At 42.3% G+C, this 21,028-nt stretch overlaps 1 protein-coding gene across 5 annotated transcripts in view; it reads right to left on the bottom strand.

Annotated features, from left to right (window-relative positions):
- ndrg4 (NDRG family member 4) overlaps positions 1–21,028 on the bottom strand; it is a 67,783-nt gene that overhangs the window by 6,699 nt on the left and 40,056 nt on the right. For 3 of the 5 annotated variants that reach the window (XM_076112452.1, XM_076112445.1, XM_076112459.1), the window contains 8 exons: positions 12,348–12,453; positions 7,818–7,938; positions 7,530–7,592; positions 1,839–1,899; positions 1,621–1,707; positions 1,451–1,507; positions 791–894; positions 645–701 (listed from right to left, as the gene is read on the bottom strand). In XM_076112452.1, coding sequence (XP_075968567.1) covers positions 645–701; positions 791–894; positions 1,451–1,507; positions 1,621–1,707; positions 1,839–1,899; positions 7,530–7,592; positions 7,818–7,938; positions 12,348–12,453 — 656 coding nt within the window. Of the gene's footprint in view, positions 1–644; positions 702–790; positions 895–1,450; positions 1,508–1,620; positions 1,708–1,838; positions 1,900–7,529; positions 7,593–7,817; positions 7,939–12,347; positions 12,454–15,885; positions 15,907–21,028 lie in introns of those variants that run through there. The other 2 variants (XM_076112466.1, XM_076112475.1) reach the window with 1 other exon arrangement.

The raw sequence follows: 21,028 nt of genomic DNA, 5'->3' as shown, positions 1-21,028 counted from the left end.
TGCTTGTCGTCTTGTGGAGAGAACTAACAAAACATGAATTCAGACTTTTTACAAATCGGCATCATTACGTAGTTATTTCGGGGTCCCTTTTTGTCGGTTTATTGCAGTTAAATCACAGCCAAATCGGTTTATTTTGTGTTCATACAGCTGTAGTAAACGGCCGACGTATAGCTTGCTAGACACAGTGAACACAGCTCGATAAAATCCACGGAGCTCCTCCGGACTGGTATGAACCAGACAAGACGGCGTTTAGTTTCCTGATATCTGGGACTTCCACAACACGTACTAAGCAGTCCAATCTGGGGAAGATTTTCGATTAAATTATAGTGGCTTAAATTATTCATAGAATATTATTTCAACACACATTACTGTTTTTGATGTGTTGATTTCATAAAATATATATAATATACAAGAAATATTTTAACTGCTACTGTGTAAAGGGAATACTGCTGTTAAAAATAACCTTATTTGTTTAAAGTGTTTGCAAACCAAATGTTATTACACTTTTGTTCATATAGCAGTACTTTTAAAATAAAAGTGCGCAATACACTACTTTTGAATTCACTATTGAACTTTGCCAGAACAATGCGATTAATCGCAGAAAAATCATGCGATTAAGTACGCGGTTGTTTTATGAGACTCACTTCAGGGTCTTTGCATTGATCACCGTGCCACTGCGATTCATGTCCAGGTCCCTCCGACTGAAAGAGACAACATGAATGTTAAGAGACAGTGTGTGTGTGTATGTGTGTGTGTGTGTAAGTCTGAGTAGGAAACTGTATCTCTCCACCTGTTGTACATGTTCCAGAAAAGCTGCAGGTTGAACTGGTTGACGGTGTTGTTGATCTGTTGCCGGTAGCTCTGCACCAGCTCTGTGTTGTTCATCAGCTCCTCCTGCAGACAAACACATAAACTGGCTTAATATTGTGGTATATTTTCAGGTCTTGTACAATACAGCGAAGACCCCAAGTGTATTTGTCTTAGACGAAAACCAGATGTGCAGGATACCAGGGGCTGAAGGGTGGATGTGTAGAATGAGGAGGCCACATACATTCTCTTACATTCCGCCCAGATGTTACATGACATGTATCCTATATAAAGATGAAGCGAGAGCCCTAAAGGGAGGACTTTCAGATTCGACTTGAGACCTCCGGGCGATCTAGACGTCCGTAATGGCATGTGTTGCTTGTTTGTAATAAACTTTATTATACCAGCAAGAACAGTGTCCACGGAGCATCCTTCCTCATCACTTCAACAGCACTGTCGCATGAAAGATACGACAATATCTTTCTGTGACACATAAATATAGTCTTTGATTTGAGAATCAAGGAAGTCATTTTTACTTGCATTGCTTGTCATATTTCTAACAAGAACCAGAAAATGAAGAAAACTGGAATAGCAATTGAAAAAAAATATATTCCTCATTTTTATTCCCGGAACCTGAGCTTACCTGGCTGAAAAGATGTGGCAGCACCGTATCTGGCAGAGCGCTGGTCAGACCTGACAGCTGGGGGGGAACACAAGGAGATTGTTGTTGCAAGAACAAAAAAGCAGGTCTGAATTTGTAAGTGTATTTGCACCCACTCAAAATACATTACGTATATAGTCATAGACAGGTACCTTGGTGGCAGCCCAGTCAATCCAGCCTTTGCCATTGGGGTCAATGTTGAGCAGAACCAAACCCTCCACCAGGTCAGGGAAGATCAGCTGAGAGCAGAATACATAGAAACATATTTAGTTTTGGATTCAGAGATTGACAACTTTAACCAAAACACTGCTCAGAACACTTGAACCCTGAATGTTAAAGTACAGTGTAGATGAATCAGGATGTGAATTACAGCAAACTTGGCCAGAATGTAAGCTCCAGCTCCGACTCCGATCCCCACGATGCTCTTAAACCTAAAAAATAAGAACGTTACAGGCAACGTTTAAAAGACAAATAATGATATACAACTGTAAACAGTTCAAATTGGTGGAGCCTGCATGGATACAAGAGAGAGTCACGGTGTGCCTATATGCTGTTCAATGGCTTTGATGGATTGGAATTCATGCTTGTGCAGGAGCCAAGTTTTGTACTGTGGCTGGTACTGTATGTTCACGCTACAATCCCATTCTGTTAGTAGGGAATGTCTTCACTCAATATTGAGCTCACTAGCTCACGGCCGCCGCTCTGCACTGCTCTCATACGGCGGTTACAGCTGATCCCTTCAAGATGGCGCCACAGATGGCAGCCTCAGTACTGCGCTCTCTCGTACTTTTTCTGTTTTTGTTCATTTGTCTTGTTTCCAGCTCTCCCTCTCTGATCACATTCAGCAGAGAGGAACTCTTAAACATCTGTCTATTCACTGGCCAAACTTTTTCGCCGTATCTCATCGAACCAGAGAGTTTTTCAGAGATTTTAGTTGGGGGAGCAGCTGCTCTACTCGGAATTTATCGGAGACGCCGACGAGGGAAGCGAGCAGGAGCGCTCGTTAACCTGCGCCGACGGGGACTCAGAACTGCGCTCCCGTCAATTCACCTGGCGAACGTCCGCTCTCTGGCTAACAAGATGGATGAGCTGCTGCTCCTCAACAAAGCAAACACGGACTTTAGCAGATCCGCCGCCCTGTGCTTCACTGAAACCTGGCTCGGTGAGCACATCCCGGACAGCGCACTACATCTGCCGGGCTTCCAACTCCTCCGAGCGGACTGCGTAACGGCGCTGTCGGGGAAAACGAGGGGAGGCGGAATCTGCTTCTACATTAATGAAGTTTGGTGTACTGATGTCACAGTGTTAAAGGAATCATGCAGCCCTCACCTAGAAACACTTTTCATAGACTGCAAACCTTTTTATTCACCGCGGGAGTTTTCCTCGTTCATCCTGGTCGGTGTCTACATCCTACCTCAGGCCTGTGTGAGCGAGGCTCTCCAACACCTGGCTGAGCAGATCACCAACACGGAGCACAAACACCCAGACTCCCTGCTCATTGTTCTTGGGGACTTCAACAGAGCAAACCTCAGCAAAGAACTGCCTAAATACAGACAGCATATTAAGTGTAGCACCAGGGACAAAAACACACTGGACCACTGCTACACTGTCATAAAGAATGCATACCGCTCACTCCCCCGTGCAGCTCTGGGACTCTCTGATCATTGTCTGGTCCATCTTCTCCCGACCTACAGGCAGAAATTAAAATCTGCAAAGCCTGTGGTGAAGACTGTGAAGAGATGGACCAACGAGGCAAAGCTGGAGCTACAGTCCTGCTTTGCCTGCACTGACTGGAGTGTTTTCGAGGCTGCTGCTACAGACCTGGATGGGCTGACTGACACTGTGACATCGTACATCAGTTTTTGTGAGGACATGTGTGTGCCGAATAAAACCTTCTGCACATTCAATAACAATAAACCCTGGTTTACTGAGATACTCGGGCAGCTTCGTCGGGCCAAGGAGGAGGCCTACAGAAGTGGGGACAGGATCCTGTACAACCAGGCCAGAAACACATTGACGAGGGAGATCAAGGTAGCTAAGAGGAGCTACACTGAAAAGCTGGAGAAAAGGTTTTCAGCCAACGACCCCTCGTCAGTTTGGAGAGGCCTGGAAGTACTCACGAACTACAGGAGACCATCCCCCCCCACTGAGGCCAATCACCGACTGGCTGATGACCTGAATTGTTTCTATTGCAGGTTTGATAAGTCCACTTTCACACCCCCCACCATCAAACAACCACCTACACCCCCTGCCTCCTTCTCACCTCTTCCAACCGACCCCCCACCGGCACTGAGGTTCTGCGAGGAGGATGTGAGTCGGCTCTTCCACAGACAGAAGACCAAGAAGGCACCAGGCCCAGACGGTGTGTCACCCTCCTGCCTGAAAGTCTGTGCTGACCAGCTGGCCCCCATCTTCACACAGATCTTCAACCGATCACTGGAGCTCTGTGAAGTACCCTCCTGCTTCAAATGCTCCACGATCATCCCGGTCCCCAAGAAATCCTCCATCACAGGATTGAATGACTACAGGCCCGTCGCGCTGACGTCTGTGGTCATGAAATCCTTTGAGAAACTGGTGTTGACCCATCTGAAGGACATCACAGGGCCCCTACTGGACCCCCAGTTTGCCTACCGTGCAAACAGGTCGGTGGATGATGCAGTCAGTATGGGACTGCATTACTTGCTGCAACACCTTGACTCCCCAGGGTCATATGCAAGGGTTCTGTTTGTGGACTTCAGCTCAGCGTTCAACATCATCATCCCAGCAATACTCCAACCCAAACTCTCCCAGCTCACTGTGCCAGCCTCCACCTGCCAGTGGATCACTAACTTCCTGACTGACAGGACGCAGCAGGTGAGGCTGGGAAAAATCACATCTAGCACCCGGACTATCAGCACTGGCGCCCCCCAGGGTTGTGTGCTCTCCCCACTGCTCTTCTCCCTCTACACCAACGACTGCACCTCAGAGGACCCAACGGTCAAGCTCCTGAAGTTCGCAGACGACACAACGGTCATCGGCCTCATCAGGGACGGTGATGAGTCTGCGTACAGACGGGAGGTTGAACAGCTGGTCCTCTGGTGTAGTCAGAACAACCTGGAGCTAAACAAGCTCAAAACTGTGGAGATGACAGTGGACTTCAGGAGGAGCCCCCCAACACTGCCCCCCCTCACCATACACAACAACACTGTGTCTGCTGTGGAGACCTTCGAGTTTCTGGGATCCACAATCTCCCAGGACCTGAAGTGGGCCTCCAACATCAACACCATCCGGAAAAAGGCACAGCAGAGGTTGTACTTCCTGCGCCAGCTCAAGAAGTTCAACCTGCCTCAGGAGCTGCTGATCCTGTTTTACTCAGCCATCATCCAGTCTGTTCTCTGTTCCTCTATCACTGTGTGGTTTGGATCAGCCACCAAACAGGACAGGAACAGACTGCAACGGATTGTCAGGTCTGCAGAGAGGATCATTGGTTCCAGCCTGCCCTCCATCCTGGACTTGTTCACCTCCAGAGTCAGGAAACGGGCTGGAAAGATCTCTGCAGACCCATCACACCCTAGACACAAGCTGTTCCAACTCCTCCCCTCTGGTAGGCGCTAGAGGGCTCTGTACGCCAAGACCACCAGACACAGGAACAGCTTCTTTCCACTGGCCATCACTCTCATGAACAATAAATAAGTTATACTGCACTATTACCACCACTTATAATTCATGCCATTGTCTATAGGTTTATGTTCACATGTATATACGTATATACTGTACATACACTTTTTCTCTTGAATATATATTTATACTTATATTGTATATAGCTAAATGTCTATACCTACATCCGTTCTACTTTTTTGCTGCCCTTTTTTATTCTTTATATATATATTGTCTTGTTTATTGTAAATTGGTGTTTGTACATTGAGAGCGGAGTGGAAACCGGAGACAAATTCCATGTATGCGTAAGCATACATGGCCAATAAAGCTGATTCTGATTCTGATTCTGATAACACCGTTCTGACGGGCGTAGCTGTTCCCATTCAATTGAACACTGTTAGCTCTCTTCAGCCGTTTGCCATTATTTGCACTGTTAACATAGTCAGCTCTCTCAGCACTTTTGGCATTGTTACATCGTTAGTACCAGTGGCGGGCCGTGCATTTTATACCTGGGCCTTCACTGCGGTCCTGCAGCTGAGCCAACTCCTAATAACCTCATTATGACGACACAGCTACGGTTATTTGTTTCTAGGGGTGTAACTACACGTATTCAAATTAAACCTTTCGGTACGAGGCTTACGAACCGAACAATACGTTTGAATAATACTAGTGCATTTGGAAAATGCAGAAGCTTAAATTGTAGGAAATATAATGTCTTCTGAACCCGGAACAAAAAAAACAAAAACAGCTGAGTTAGCGCACGTGTGTTCTGGGAGGCTACGCTAAACTAGCTTAACGGGAAAACAACAGCAGCAAACAAGCTACGAACTCTCCCCGCAGGTTTAGGTAGCTGTTCCCTACTGAATCAAACAGGGCTAAAGCAATCGCCACACAATCCCCATTTCTCCAGACCATCATTCTTGCTTTGTAAAAGAAAACAGCCCAAACAGATTCAATTGTCCAGACAATAACTCCGCGCATGACGGTATGCTTCGTAATTAACGGACAATGCATATAGTCCAAATCAATATAATTAACGCAATGACAACAACAAACTCACAAGAACCAGTCACATATATTCATATGACAACAAAGCATGACAAATCAATCCAGCAGACCTGCAGCGGAACAGGCATTCTGCTACACACTCGAGGGCCATTCAGATATTAGATGTAAAAAAAACAAATGCAGTTGACTTACCAAATGCTGTTCACTTAAGGACAAACTCCATCCTCCTTTCTTTGTTGACAAAGAGTTTAATCCCACGGTTAAATCCCAACACACAGATCCATTTCTCCTCCTCCTTCAGCCATTGAGTGTTAAAAAAACAAAGCTGGGTAAAAAAAACAAAAATCTACACCAAGCAAAATGCAAAAAATATCATAATTTCTTCCATATCTTTCAATTTGAACTCTACTCCGACTAAGCCTCTGATGGCTACTTTAAGTTTAGTTTCACAATAGTCACGTGCTCGCCCACTGACCAATCGCAGCGCATGCTGCACCTCACTGCAGAGCTGCACTTGAAAACTGAGCTGCACGTAATGCTGACCTACTTGTAGGCCAGCTAGCAGGCTCTGGCAAGTCAAACATGTCAAACTAAAGATCTGATTGGTTGAACACTATGAAAATCAACAATATCGTCCCCATTCACTTAAACTGCAAAGGGATTCACTTGTGAGTCTGAAGGCCTCGGGCCTCTCTTCTTACCTAGAGACACAGAGGTGAAATCTGATTGGATAAAAGCTCTACTTAAAACAAGCTGCACTGGAAGCAGAGCAACTGAGGAAGACAGTAGCTGTGCAATGAGAAAATAAGATAATGGGAAAAATATTTTTATAAATTATAATACATGTAGTGTATTTAAGAAAAATTATAAAATTATAAAATAGCTATAACTTTGTGATTCTGTTTAGGCCAGCAGAGAAGGCTTTGCTGGCCCTGACGGCCCACCACTGGTTAGTACTGTCCAAACTGTTGCCGTTGTTTGCACTGTTAGCTCCTTCAGCACTGTTGATGATATTTGCACTGTTAGGGATGTCAGCATTATTGCCGTTATTTGCACTGTTAGCGCTGTGAACATTGTCAGCTGGCAGCTGCTAGCCATCGGCTCAGCTGCTGCCATGTTGAGAACCATGTGGAGGTAATAGATAAGCTCTGAAGTTCAAATTTAGCACCTTTAACTTAACTAAAATCACATGCTCATGATCATTTTGAATGTACTAATAAATATCTGAAAGCGTTGATATAAACAGGGAAGTTGAAATTGATAGTTTTTTGCAGCGACAAACATGTCTCGTCATTTTCAGCTTCTACAGCACAAAGAGGACATGATTTCGCTGCAGATGGCTCTTAAATAACACAAAAAATAAAACATTGTCTGTGTCGGACTTGTGAAAAGATGTGGATGTAGAAAAAGCATCAACCCAAAGTGCTGCACCACAGTGGGCAACATCCCAGCCAGCTGGTCCATAGTAGGGTACTGGTACCTGTGGAGAGAGAGGACACAACTTCTGGTCATCATTGCTTCCCATACTGTGATAATCAGTGCATAAAAATTGTTTTCTTTTTTTACATATTTGAGATAATCTCCAAAAACAATGTTATCTGCAGCATTATCTCTTCAGCAATAGTCTAATCCCCTGACCACCAACACATATTAAATTATAAATAATTATCCATTCATTACTGGTTATTTTGTGTGCATATTGTACCCCTGTGGCAACTGCGACGCTCCAATCTGCTGTCCCGGGGCGTCGACATGGCAAACCACAAAGTGCTTGGTGATCTCCTGCATATCCTCGTTATTGAAGAAGGAGTTGAAGCACAGCTTGTCTGCGGGAGAGCGAGGGAGGAGAGGAAATGAGCAGAGGTAGCATGGGGTGAGGGGAGAGAGAGATGGGACGGAAGGAGGAGAAAGACAGCAAAGGGCAGGACGAGGAGGAGAGGATGAAGGGATGACAGCAGAGGAATGTGATCAGGTTTGACATGCAGCACACTCCTTGAAGTTGACCATCTGTAATACTGATGCTGTGCCAGAAATCGGAGGCAAAGACAGCTTCCTGACAAATATAAGATGTCATATCAACCTTTTTCCCCTCCATTTTAATTAAAATAGAAATGTGTTTGAAGTACACTTGTTTGCCTTTATATCCAGGTCAATAAATCAAGATTTATATGTCCTTCTTTTGTCTTTACAGCCACTGCTGGTAAACTACCTACCTACACTTAAAAACAATTATTCTTTTCGCAGCATTTTGTACTTAAATAAACTAAAAATAAACTTCATCCTCTGACAAGCTTCTGAAAATTACATTTTTAAAACATGTTCCATGAAGACTGTACATTTTTTAAATAGTAATTTTTGTTATAGCTCTCAGGTCCTATGTTGTTGTACTAACATGATAAGTTTCAAGTGACTGTGTATTAACCACTCTACACTGCCATTTTGGCCAGATCTCTGTTGCTAAAAAGATTATATATCTCAATAGATTTTCTAGTTAATCAAAGAAAATTGTGAATACATGAGGTCCTCTTCATCTTGCCTTGCTTAGCACAAAGACTAGAATGCGGAGGAAGCTGTTACCCTGTAGTCAAGAGGCAAATGGATGAACAACCCCAAAGCTTTTTTATTTTAATGTTGTACTTTCTTAGCTAGCTAGCTAGCGAGTACGAAATTGGGAGCATTTGAAATTCCCTCTCAGCGGCTCTTAACATGGCAATGGCTGAGCCGTAGTTTCATAGCTAACGGTGCCAACAGCGTTAACAAACTACGGAAAATGTGCGTAGATAGCTAACAGTGTTAACCTGTCAGCACAATTACCGTTGTTTGCACTGTGAGCCCTGTCAGCACTGTTAACTGCTACCTATAGGCTGAGCTGCTGCCATGTTGAGAACCATGTGGAGTCAATAGATAAACTCTGAATTTCAAATGTAGCACCTTTGACCTAACTACAATTGCATGCTTATGATCATAGCGAAGATAGCGAACAGTGTTAACCTGAGGGGGAACCGGAGGGTGGGCGCTACCCTTCCACGACGCAGCTGTCGGTCGGCACGTTATCAACTGTAACTGCAGTATGGGAGCAGCAGTGCAGCCGCTGGGCTGTGAGCACTGACATGCACTAAATTACCTTTTGTTGAAGCCAATGATTCAAACTGTGATATCAAAGAGAGGGTTTGCGATGCCGCAGCGTTAATCACAGACGGTCGTATAGGTCGTCTGTGCAAGCATGCTTATTACTACCCATATTTACATTTATCGTTAAGCAGCGACCAGCTGCCGCAGTAATTATGACGTGAGCAAGTTTAATAGTAGAGGCATCAGTATTAAATTGGCACTGTTTTATAACCAGTTACAAATTCCCTTTGTTCTAAATGAAGGGGCCATAATAAAGTCTTTTGACTCACTGAAGATTTCTTTCAACCGTTGGAGCTCCATTACCTGAACTAGCATAGAAATTTCTGAACATTGCATTCTGAAATAGCTGCATGTATAATGGATGTCAGCTGCGTTTTCGCTCTCCTCCCGCTGGCTCTGCAGTTGGCCTACTTTCAGTACGTGCGTGTCAGACTCAGTGAAGCCGCGCGCGCAGCACTGTTTCCTCCCCGGGCCCTGGCTGCGCCGCGTTAATGAACACCAATTAGCACGACAACTGGGTCGGAGATAAAAAGCAGGGGAGGTCTGTAAGGTGAGTGCCTAATTGTTGCTGCGGCGCATGCCCCTAGTACTTTGTGGGCTACTTATGTACTCAGAAATAGCGATGCTCTGAGAGGACAGAGGTGAGAAGTCTTCTCATCAGTACAAGCTGATTCATCTGTCAGCGCTCAGCAGTCTGCACTCCCACAGACTCCATGACCTACTTTCTCCCTCAGCACTTTCTTTTTTCTCTCTCTCTTTCTATCATCCATCTCCTTTTTTTGACCTCTTTTCCACTTCTTAAAACCTGCCTTTCTGTCTCTCTCTCACCTCTAATCTCTTTCTCTGCGTGTCGCTTTCTATTTTCCCTCCTGTTCGTTTCTTCTCTCTACTTGTGTGTGTGTGTTTAATCTTTTCTTTTTTCCAGTGCACCTTCTTTCATCCCTCGCTCTGTATGATTGTGCACCACAATTGACTGATTTAGCGAATGGCTGGGAATACTAATAGCCTTGTGGTTCTACTGCAAGTTATTTTTATGCTCTATTGTTTTCTTTAGTCTATTTTATTTTACAGATTGTGTTTTTTTTCTTGTTAGTAATTTATCGCTGTATTTCTTTTTTTTTTCTTGCGGAAGTGGGCTGCCCTGTGTTCTGTCTTGTATCTAAATGAGATGGGTGATCCGATTAATAATAATAATGACAAGAGGAAGAGGACGAAAAAGAAAAAAGGCAGTGGGACGGACCACAAAAGCCAGACAATGGAGCCGTGGATCAGCCCCTGTCCTCCAAAACCCTCACCACCTCCACCCATCAAAGCAGTGCTGCTTTGGACAGACCCCGCCTCCCTCTGCGGGATGTTATTCTGACCTACATTTCTTTATGCCTCATTGCTTCCTCTTTTTTTTCTTTGTCTGTCGACAATTTTTTCTCTGTCATTGTTTTCATCTCTTCTGCTTCTGTCTACATATCTAATCGTACTATATATCATCTTTCCAGGTATTACATTATTGAGCCTGCATTACATGCTAGAGCAGGGGTCTTCAATGTTTCTGCCAAGGGTGGCCATGCCACTGCCATTTATAAACATACCTTGTCAGCTGATACCAATGCCAATATCAACATTGTCTGTCAATTGCATGATAATCATGCATACAAGCTATTCAAATTGATGTTTTCATTTTAAACATAAATTTGGAAACGAAAAATGAGTGATGGCCTATTAGTGCCACTGCTATGCATAAACATACCTGTTATCTTTCATGCAATACTGAACTATTAAAATAATGCACACATTCATGTTTAGAGAAAAAAACAAAACATTTTTTAAATTTTTTTATTGTCTAATCAACCAAAAATTTCGCAGACCCCCTGTTGAAGACCTCTGTGCTAGAGTATAGACTGTTTTACACAATGGCGATATACATAAGTGTACATAAGTATTTGGCAACAGAAGTACGGAGAGAGTGTAATATTAATCTAATACAATCTGCATTTCGTTGTGCAACCCTGTTGTACAATGACAATAAATTAACCTTTTAACCGTGTTACCGTATCAAGCTATGTACGAACATTAACCTCCAAAGATGGTGAATGCATCCAAACAAAGTGACTTTCCAGATCCGTGTGCTGTTAGTGAGTGGGTGGAACACATACAGCCCAATATTTAGTATCCAGATATAAACATGTACTTGGTGGAGAAACCTAACATGAAATGTTACACCAGAGAGACATTAGGAGCTACAAGTTAATATCCAGTGAAGGTATCTGTGTTCATGTACAGAAGGTCATACACCATGACGTCAACAACACGTTTAATAGATAACAGCAATAGATGCCATCGATGTTTCGGTTTAACAAGTGACCGTTTTAACTGGTGACTTGCCCAAATGCGTCGTTGTTCGTAGCGACGGCAGCTGTTGAAAACACCAACAGAACATGTAGGTGTCCTTTATCAATTTTAGATACCTGTGTTTATTATCGATTCCAAACATTAACGTGAGTTACCATGGGCAGACGCATTAAGCTGAAAGTCACCAGTTAACACGGTCACTTGATAAACTGAAACACCTGTTTTTCTGAAGCGGTCGCAATCCGTTAGGAATGTCTGTATAACTTGAGTCGATTTTGACAAACGAACAACCAGACATTTTGATTCTGGTGACAGTTTTAATTCAACATTTAAAGTATGCTGACTCATCTGGATGGCTGGGGAAAAAACAACAATTCTGTCGCCAACATGCGCAGACATAGTGTTGATGACGTCACCTGTAAAAAGGTCTATAGGAAATGCTGTGACTCCTCTTTTAGATTTCAACGTTGAGTGTGAGAGGATTTTTCTACACCATTACCTATTGTTAGAAATCTTTACCTTTCAGGAAGAAGAACATTTTTAATTTCCAACATACAAATTCTTCACACTGTACTTAAACTAATACTGCTAAAGTGTGTGCGTGCGTGCGTGCGTGCGTGTGTGTGCTAGCAGAGTGTGGACAGGAAGGAATGATGCAGCATAGAGTCCAATTATCACCTCTGATAAGTGCAGAAACACCTTGCTGAAAAGTCTTTAAAATCTGTCAAGCCACACACACATTCTGTGCAGTACTCACGGTTCAGTCCCACATCGTGGTAGGTGAGGATCGCGGGCTTGTTCCCTTTTGGTGCCCCGCGAATCACCACATGCAGCATCCCGTAAGGGGTCTCGACATCGTGTTCCTGTGAAACACAAACACACTTTCGCTCACCTGGTGTTCACACGCACAGTCGGACATTTCAGTGAGAACATTTGAAGCCATATCGCCTCGGGGAAACCAGAAAACGCTGATCGCCATCTGTGAGTCGTGAGACACTCATCATTAAACCTGCTTTTTCATTAAACTTGAGATTGCTCCTTCCCCCTTCAACAGCCCCCTTCAACAATCATTAGTCCTTCGTGTAAAGACCTTCACACACCCGGGGCTTGAAGTATAAAACGACAAGAAAATGCTAAATATTCACCAAATATTGCTAATATTTTGCATCAAAATTATTCATACCGGCAGCGATGCCTATTTGTGACAGTAGCATCACTTTTTCAAAAAAAGGTTAAAATAGATTTGTGCAGGCAGAGAACCAACTACCAGGTTCAGAGCAGCATCTGTCAGTCTGTCTGAGGTAAACAGTTGTTTTGCCTAAAGCTACGGTAAGATATGTTATTGAGTTTCCTTTTAGCAAAATAATTTGAGTTCCCTCTGGTAAACAGTTACACAGTGTATATGTCTAGGGCTTTTATTTTGAAAGGTAAGAACAGAAGGAGTGGATCTGGTCTAAGCTTTTGTCAATGTTGAAAGGAGTAATAAAGTTTGCAGTCTTGGTTCGGACTACGGAGCCTCCGTGCTTTTGTACACTATAGGGTATGTTTTGAATACGTTCCGCACAACATGATTGGTTGATGTCTTTTATTCACGGTGTGAAAAAAACATTAAGTTGCTTTTTTGCCACGTAATATTGAGGAGTCGCCCCCTGATGGCAAGTAGAGAGAATGCAGCTGATTCTGATCTTAATTCTTCAGAAAGACTGGAAGACGAAATACTGTTTTATATCAAAGATTGAAACATTCATAACTGGACATGCACTAAAAAAAAGCTTAATGGGAGGGAACTTAAATAGAAAGGTTGTTAAGAATCATCTTCTTATATGAAAACATAATGATACGTGTGATTTATGTTGGAGGAGTTAGCAAAGCTTGGCAGAGGGTTCTATCCATATATTCTGCCACTGCCCAAAGTTTTGAATTTGGCTCCAAATTCAGCTTTTTCTTATCTCACCTGAGAGCACACCTGTCCTCTGAGGTTTTTTTCTTTTTACAGCCTTCAGTTGTTATTTCCTGTTTTACTGTCGTGTCAGATATTTCACTTCACTGTTGATTGTCGTCCCCGCCCTGATTGTTCTCACCTGTTCCCTTGTTATCACCCTTCTTTTTTAGTCAGTGTGCTCCCTTGTGTTTTTCAGACCAACCTTTACTTATCTGCACTCAGATCATGTCTGTTGTTTTGTGATTCATTTGCATGCATTTTGGACTCATCCCTGACTTTTTCTTCACTACAACTCAGTGTATCAAGTCTTGCATTGGAGTCCTTTGTCTATTGGCACAAGGCGGCAAACTCCGGTTCTGCGGAGTGAAGCCGATGCGGAAGTGTCTTACAACTTGCATTCTCTCTAATGTCCATCAGGGGGCGACTCCACTGGTTGTATAGAAGTCTATGAGAAAATGACTCTACTTCTCTCTTGATTTATTACCTCAGTAAACATTGTAAACATGTGTTTATGGTCTCAATCTCTAGTTTCAAGTCTTCTTCAATACAGCATGATGTTCATTTAGTAAAGTATGGTTCATTGAGAGTCAAATAGACCATAAAGCAGGGTATGCTTTAGGGCGAGCTTACTGTGATTGACAGGTTGCTGCCGCCACCAGAGTAGTATACGGCGTCTCTACGTCACTCCTCCGCATTCCAAATATGGTAACTTCCATTCATTGGTTGCAGAATAGCCTATATGGCTATATGGCATTTCAAGATGGGGATCGCAGAACTCAAGGATTGATAACAGCACATCCACTTCTTATATACAGACTATGGTTGACACCAGCTTCACAACAACAGAAAATCATTTAAATGATTTACTAAGGATTTGATCTTTAAAAGCAATAATAATAATATAAAATCACAATGTCCTGGTTAAAGCCACAACATCTAAATAATGACGAGTCTTTTGTTCAAAAATATAATTGAGCAGAATATGAAAGCACAGGTCTCTAAAGGCTCATTCTGGCTTGCTGAGCATCCAAATCTTTCTTGTTGTGACAGTATCCGCTGGTGAGAGCCAGACAAACTCGAAATAGAGGTATAGGAGATGTGTGTAATGTGTGTTCATGAGCTGTGCAATGTAGGCACACACACACACACACACACACAGAGTGGTATTTTGGGATTATTATGCCTGCTGGATTAGGCGGTGAAATGCCCTGCAAGCCTTTTATTGATGCTGCTGACACTCATGTGTGTATTCTCCAACAAACAAGAGATCCGATACTTTGTCACTCCCCCCCCGTGTCAGTGTCTTTTTTTTCACGTCTTAAACTATTCAAACACAGATGAACAGTTGACTGAAAATCCTCTGTCAAGCAGCAGCAGTCGTGTGCTATTTGTAACATAACACACATTCACTGAGGACTGATTTAAATGGCTCGCGGTACAGAAACAGACACTACTTATGGATGCAGCCAACTGCCAAAAAGCTTCCCCAAAGCAGCAGATAGTCAGCAGTTATGAGTTAATGCAGCCAGATTATCTCTCTATTATTTCAACGTCAACATCGGTGTTATTCGCAATCAGCGTTCTAATTTGGGGCAATTACTGCAGCAGGAGATGTTTCACAAACACACAAGCCCCTGATGACCTTCAAACGTCCAGGGAGATGGGGGGGGAGGTTACAGTATCTCTCAGTGGACGTGGACGCCCAGCTTTCACAATAAGACACAGCTTTTTGAAATGCTCCGCAGCAACGTGGCTGGCTGGATTTGATTTTCACAAACACACAAACACACACACAGATTTTACTCATCCGTTTCAAGGTTGCCAAAATGGATGATGCTGCAGAGGGATTATCACTTCCTCGACACCCCCACGCACACGCACACACACACACACACACACACACAGGTGTTTTTCCATAGAGGTATGTATGTGCATCAGTGCATTGCGCAGCATCTGTGTTGGGGGAGCTTAAGTGTGTCAGTGGGCCAAAGAACGAGGCGTCGTTTCACACTGACGCTGCAGTTCTTCCTCTTTGACACGGAACAGATTCCACACAGTCAATTATAACACAGCACTTTTCTGTTTCCTGCAGTGGAAATGGGTTCAATATAATATCTTTTTTTTTTTTGCTATGAAATAAGCTAAATTAAACATTTAGGGGCTTATAGAAGCAGCTCAAAGCTGTCATTTGACTTTTTTGTAAAGGCCAAGAAATTTATTCTGACATTGTTGACACCAGATCTAAATACAGTCACACACACACACACACACACACACACACACACACACACACACACACACACACACACACACACTATATGAACAAATCACACACACTTCCTCTGCCACTCACCCCGTCCCAGCACTCAGGCATGGCTCCGCAGTGACCGCGCTCTCAGCCGACTAAGAAGAAGAGGAGGAGGAGGAGGGTGCAGCCAGGCCTCTCCTGTTTTAAGGGACTAGGTCCTGGTGAGAGCCGGATGCTGGATGCTGCGGTGTCTTTGTCTGCTTCGGCAGCACTCCCACCCAGACTCTTAAGCTCGGAGCTGCTGACTCCCCCGCCTCTCTCTCCTCATGCTTCATAGGCACCCGAGACAGAGACAGGGTGTGGGGCAGGCAGGAGATGATTCGTTCGCGGTGCTGCCTCCCATGCACGGGATTGGTCGGCTGTGTTGTCCGTCTCCAGTCTAAAGGCTCTCTCTCTCTCTCTCCCTCTCTTTCTCTCTCTCTCTCATCAGCACCACTGCTCTCTAGGTCTAGTTCTTTTCTATTTTTGCTTCACTGTGTTTCTGTTTTCCACCACTTATGTCAGCTTCTTTGGGAGAAAACAAAAAGGCTGCTGGCTGCTGTACATGAATTAGCTGCGATGAGGACAAATCTTTGGATTAAAAAATTATATTAGGAGACTGTACTTCCTAGTACAGTCTCCTAATATAATTTTTGTGAAGTCAGCCTGGACATAACATGTTACAGTATGCAGCGGTGAACAAGACTCAGAGGAGAATCATCTCGCCTCAGTGGTTATTGCAGCAGCCCGTTCTCCTTTGTATAAAGCTTCAGACAGTGCCAGCTTCTCCCCAGAGCTACCATTAATTTCAATGCAATGAAATTGATCTGTGACTCGCATGGGGCAATGTAAATCCACACAAATTCTCAGCGCCATGTTTCACTTTGGAGAACTTTGACTATAAAAAATAGCAAACTGTTTTGACAATGCTGAATTTCGAGAGAACGGACAGCAGGAGGGTCTAAAATGGAGGAAGCTAATGTAGCTTGCTAGCTAAATCCATTTCTCTCAAAAGCATTGTATTATGCCAAATGGCTCCATTCTTAATTGTATCTATGTTATTTTAGAATCACTATATGTTTTTAGCATGTAGTTGTATCTGTTGTCTAGTTTTCTTTTGTTTCTTCTGCAATGCTTTTTGACAATTCAAGCTAGAGTTGGTAATGTAACTAGCAAGAGTGCACTAGATTTAAAAAACTATAAAACCTAAAAACCCAGCTCAGTGTTGCCAACAGCATTAGCTCCAAAAGTTGCTAAATCTACCAAAGAAGTCATCACAAGTTGGCAGCAATTATCATTATGACCATAAACAACCAACCTGGCTATTGTTACACTCACAGCTGTTAAGCTATATCAGCTTGTGGCAGACTAAGTGTAGAGGTAGAGTACGCCTGTTGCCTGTTAATATTCCAGTTCGTTATTGGCATTATTGTGCACTTGACACTGAAACAGAAACCTGTTCCCATTTAAATCTGCACACATTTTGATCCTAAGCTTCCTGTTTCTTTCTTCTATTCAACTGTCACTCAGAGGGATCTTTGTCCCTTTCTGCCCTTTCAATTGTCAGTTTGGTTGAATAATTGTACAGCGTTTTGTTCTCCATGTACAAAACAAACTCTTCACACAAAATAACATCCATTTTTAAAGACTGTACAACCCGCAAGCAAGCAGTCAAATGTGCTTTTCATCACTTTTGATTAGATAAATATACATGAGTACACAAGATGAGTCTTCAAAAAACAAGAGATAACTAAATAATTAACACTGGGAGATATAATTAGTAATTGGGAGATTACTAATTGCTATGTTTCAGACGTGTTAGCATTAGTATTTCATTTAAATCTCTATTTATATCTATTTTCTATTTGATTTTTAATTTGCTACCTTGTGGGAAGCACTTAACTGTAAACTGTAACAAAATAACATGCCATTATTTATCTTCATGTAAACTCTACAAAAACAGTCCAAGATGAACTTAACATTCGAGAATTCTGTTATCCTTTTGCATGTCTCCTGGCTTCCTTTCCCTACAGCTGAGAAGTCAACCTTTCAACTCTGGTCAAAATGTCCAAGAAGTAAATAAAATGTCAATGTAAACTAATTTTGCTCAGGGCCTCCTGAGATGAACCATTAATGTAAGAGGAAGCAACGGTCACTACAGTTAACATTCAAAAGATATATCTCCAGTTGAAATTAAATTGAGGTTTGCTGACGGGTGAGAAGCGTACGTGCATATTCACCTCACTGTAATGGTGTCACATGCTGACCATACTAACAGTGCAGACCAGAGTCTGTGTGTCATTCAGCGATGTGGCCCTTTGTCCTGCCGCTTCAACCTCGTCTCTCCCCATCTATCCACCCTTTCCTGTTGACAGAACACTTAGTGTGCTGACTCAACTTGAAACACCCCTCTCTGTTCTGACTTTGTCCCCCCCCCTTTCCTCTTCAGAGGAGAATAACTCTCTCCCTGCTGACTCTGCATTACCCTGTCTACTTTAAACATACAGTCTCTGCCCACGAGTATTTAATGAGCGATGATGGGCTGGAGGGCGTTTGAACCAATATCTATATCAGAGATGTTTCAGCCTGCCTTTTACAAAACGGTGTTGGTGTAAATGTCGACAATCATCACATTTATGGAAGTTTTAAGATTGACTTGGATTATATCAAAATTATTTCAATAGGGGTTTGTTCTCTGTTTCCCCCATAAAAGAAGCTATGTGTTTAACGCTGTGAAACGATTGGTTAGGTTTAGGCAACAAAATTACTTATAGTAGAAGATCATGGCTTGTGTTAAATAATAATGTAACGTAATAATGTAACAACGTAATAATGTAACAACGTGACGTAACAACGTGACGTAACAACGTGACGTAACAACGTGATGTAACAATGTAATGTAGCAACGTAATATAACAATTAGGGCTGGGCAAGTTAACGCGTTATCGCATTAATTAATTAACGCCGACAATTATTTTATCGCACGTTAACGCAGGCTTTTTTTTATTATTAAGCGGACATTTTTAACACAAGAACTGGGCAGCGAGCGGTGACCAGCTGTGTTTGTGTGGTGTCTCTTCTTTCTCTTGCTGCTGCTGCTGCCGCTCCCCCCTCCTCCTGTCTCAAACACACGCACGATCGTCTCGTTACAGGATCAAACGTGACAATATCAAATTACATATTGTCGTGTTTTTAAATAAACATATAAGCACGTGAGAACAAACTGCTCTTAACTGCAACTCTTTATTAGCATAACTTCCACATGCACGTGACTGCCACGGTACAGACTCCCTCCAGGTTCCCATGCTTCACCTACATTCCCCTGGGTCCTAAGTCCCTCCAGGTACAGCTTCTTATCACCCTCTATGTACCAACGTACATAACAAATACCACACATATTACGGTAATCAGCGTTGCATATGTGTCTGACCAAAATACCCCAAAAAGCAAAAAAGAAATTATTCATTAAAATTATATTTTTTAGAGTTTTTAAAGTGTTTTTGTTTGGAATATGTATAATTAGTATATCATTTAGTTATCGCTACTGAGAATTTAACAAACATAAAAAAAATAAAAAATAAACATGATGTAGATAGGTTTGCAGTTTTATAGGTGTATATTTCAAATTGCATCTATTACACACATGAAGATAAAGTTCTGAACACCGGCTGAATATCTATTATCAGAATCATTATTACTGTATTTTAACTGTGTAAAGGGAATACTGCTGTTAAAAAGCACCTAATTTGTTTAAAGTGTTTGCAAACCAAATGTTATTGCACTTTCGTTCATATAGCAGTACTTTTAAAATAAAAGTGCACAATACACTACTTTTGAATTCATTATTGAATTTTGCGCATAACAATGCGATTAATCGCAGAAAAATCATGCAATTAATCGCGATAAAAAATTTGAATCGTTGCCCAGCACTAATAACAATATAACTTAACAATGTAACTAACATGAATAAATAACAAAAGAAAACAAGAGTAACAACATTACATCATAAGCCTTAAGGCAACTTTTACTTTTGATTTCACTCGGGACATGAACAGCGGTCTCCTGGCTCAAAGTATTTTTAAAGAAACTTAGACGTTGTAGAAATGATACGCTTTCTTGCTGAGAGTTAGTTAAGATCAATACCACAAAGTCTGTGCACAAAATATGGAGCTGGAGCCAACAGGCGATTAGCTTAGCTTAGCATAGCATATCATAAAGACTGGAAGCAGGGGGAAACACAGCTTGACTCTGTCCTAAAAATGTCAACCAATACCACTACAGCCCACTAATTAACATATTGTATTTAGTTTGTTTAATTTGTACATGAGGTTGAAATGTAAAAATGACAACTTGTGGTTCTACTGTAAGCTACGTGTCGTAATTACTTCTTGGAAAAGATTTTGACTTTTATTCCTCACAGTTTATACTGATAATGCTTCTACGTGTGCAGTTCCCTGACACAAAAAAAGATGAAATAGTAATTTCAAATAGGCATGTTTTGATAAAATGACAATGTTTGTATTAATTACTGAACGAATGAATCTGAGGCAGAAGCAGAAACAACACTGCTCTTCAAATGCAGCGATGTTTTTTGAGACCTTGAAGTGTCAGGTTCAAGTGCGAAAGAGAGGTGTTTGGTGAGAAACTTCTCATCACTCCTGTCTGACACTTAGCACACGTCTGACTAAAATAAACCAGCAGCGTTGTTACATGTGTGAAGCTCAACTCAAAAAACAGGAAAAAACACAAGACTTCTCAAACAGATGGTGTAATGGTTTCATGAAAGTTTATGAATTTTAGAGTTCAGGTGCTAAGGTTTGCTAAGTCGAGTTTAAAACTGGCGTAAAGCACGTATGGTGAAACAGCATTACTACAGTATTTGATGTCAGTACACCAGTGAGGTAGCATGCACAATGCCTGAGGCCTGGGAGTGGCACACCTATAGAAGGCAGTTTTTATTATCCGTCATGACAAAAACGTCTATCAGATTCTGGCTCTCTTCAGTTCACTAAATTACTTTTTTCATCAGCCACTCCTTTACTTCAGTTATTTGCAGTTTCATGTTCGGTTCCTAGCATTAGCCTGTATTAGCTCCTGTCCAAGGAGCAGTTGGTCAGGTTTTATACACAGTAGCAACGTTTTGCAAGGTAGGTGCTAGCTTACAGTAGGTAGCAACAACCCTTTTGCATGCACACCAGCAGTTATCCAA

The sequence above is a fragment of the Anarhichas minor genome, unplaced genomic scaffold (genome assembly GCF_050575085.1).
Source record: "Anarhichas minor isolate MPS153535 unplaced genomic scaffold, ASM5057508v1 ptg000005l, whole genome shotgun sequence".
In the NCBI taxonomy this organism is placed as follows: domain Eukaryota; kingdom Metazoa; phylum Chordata; class Actinopteri; order Perciformes; family Anarhichadidae; genus Anarhichas; species Anarhichas minor.
This window is presented reverse-complemented; position numbering and strand designations above follow the sequence as displayed.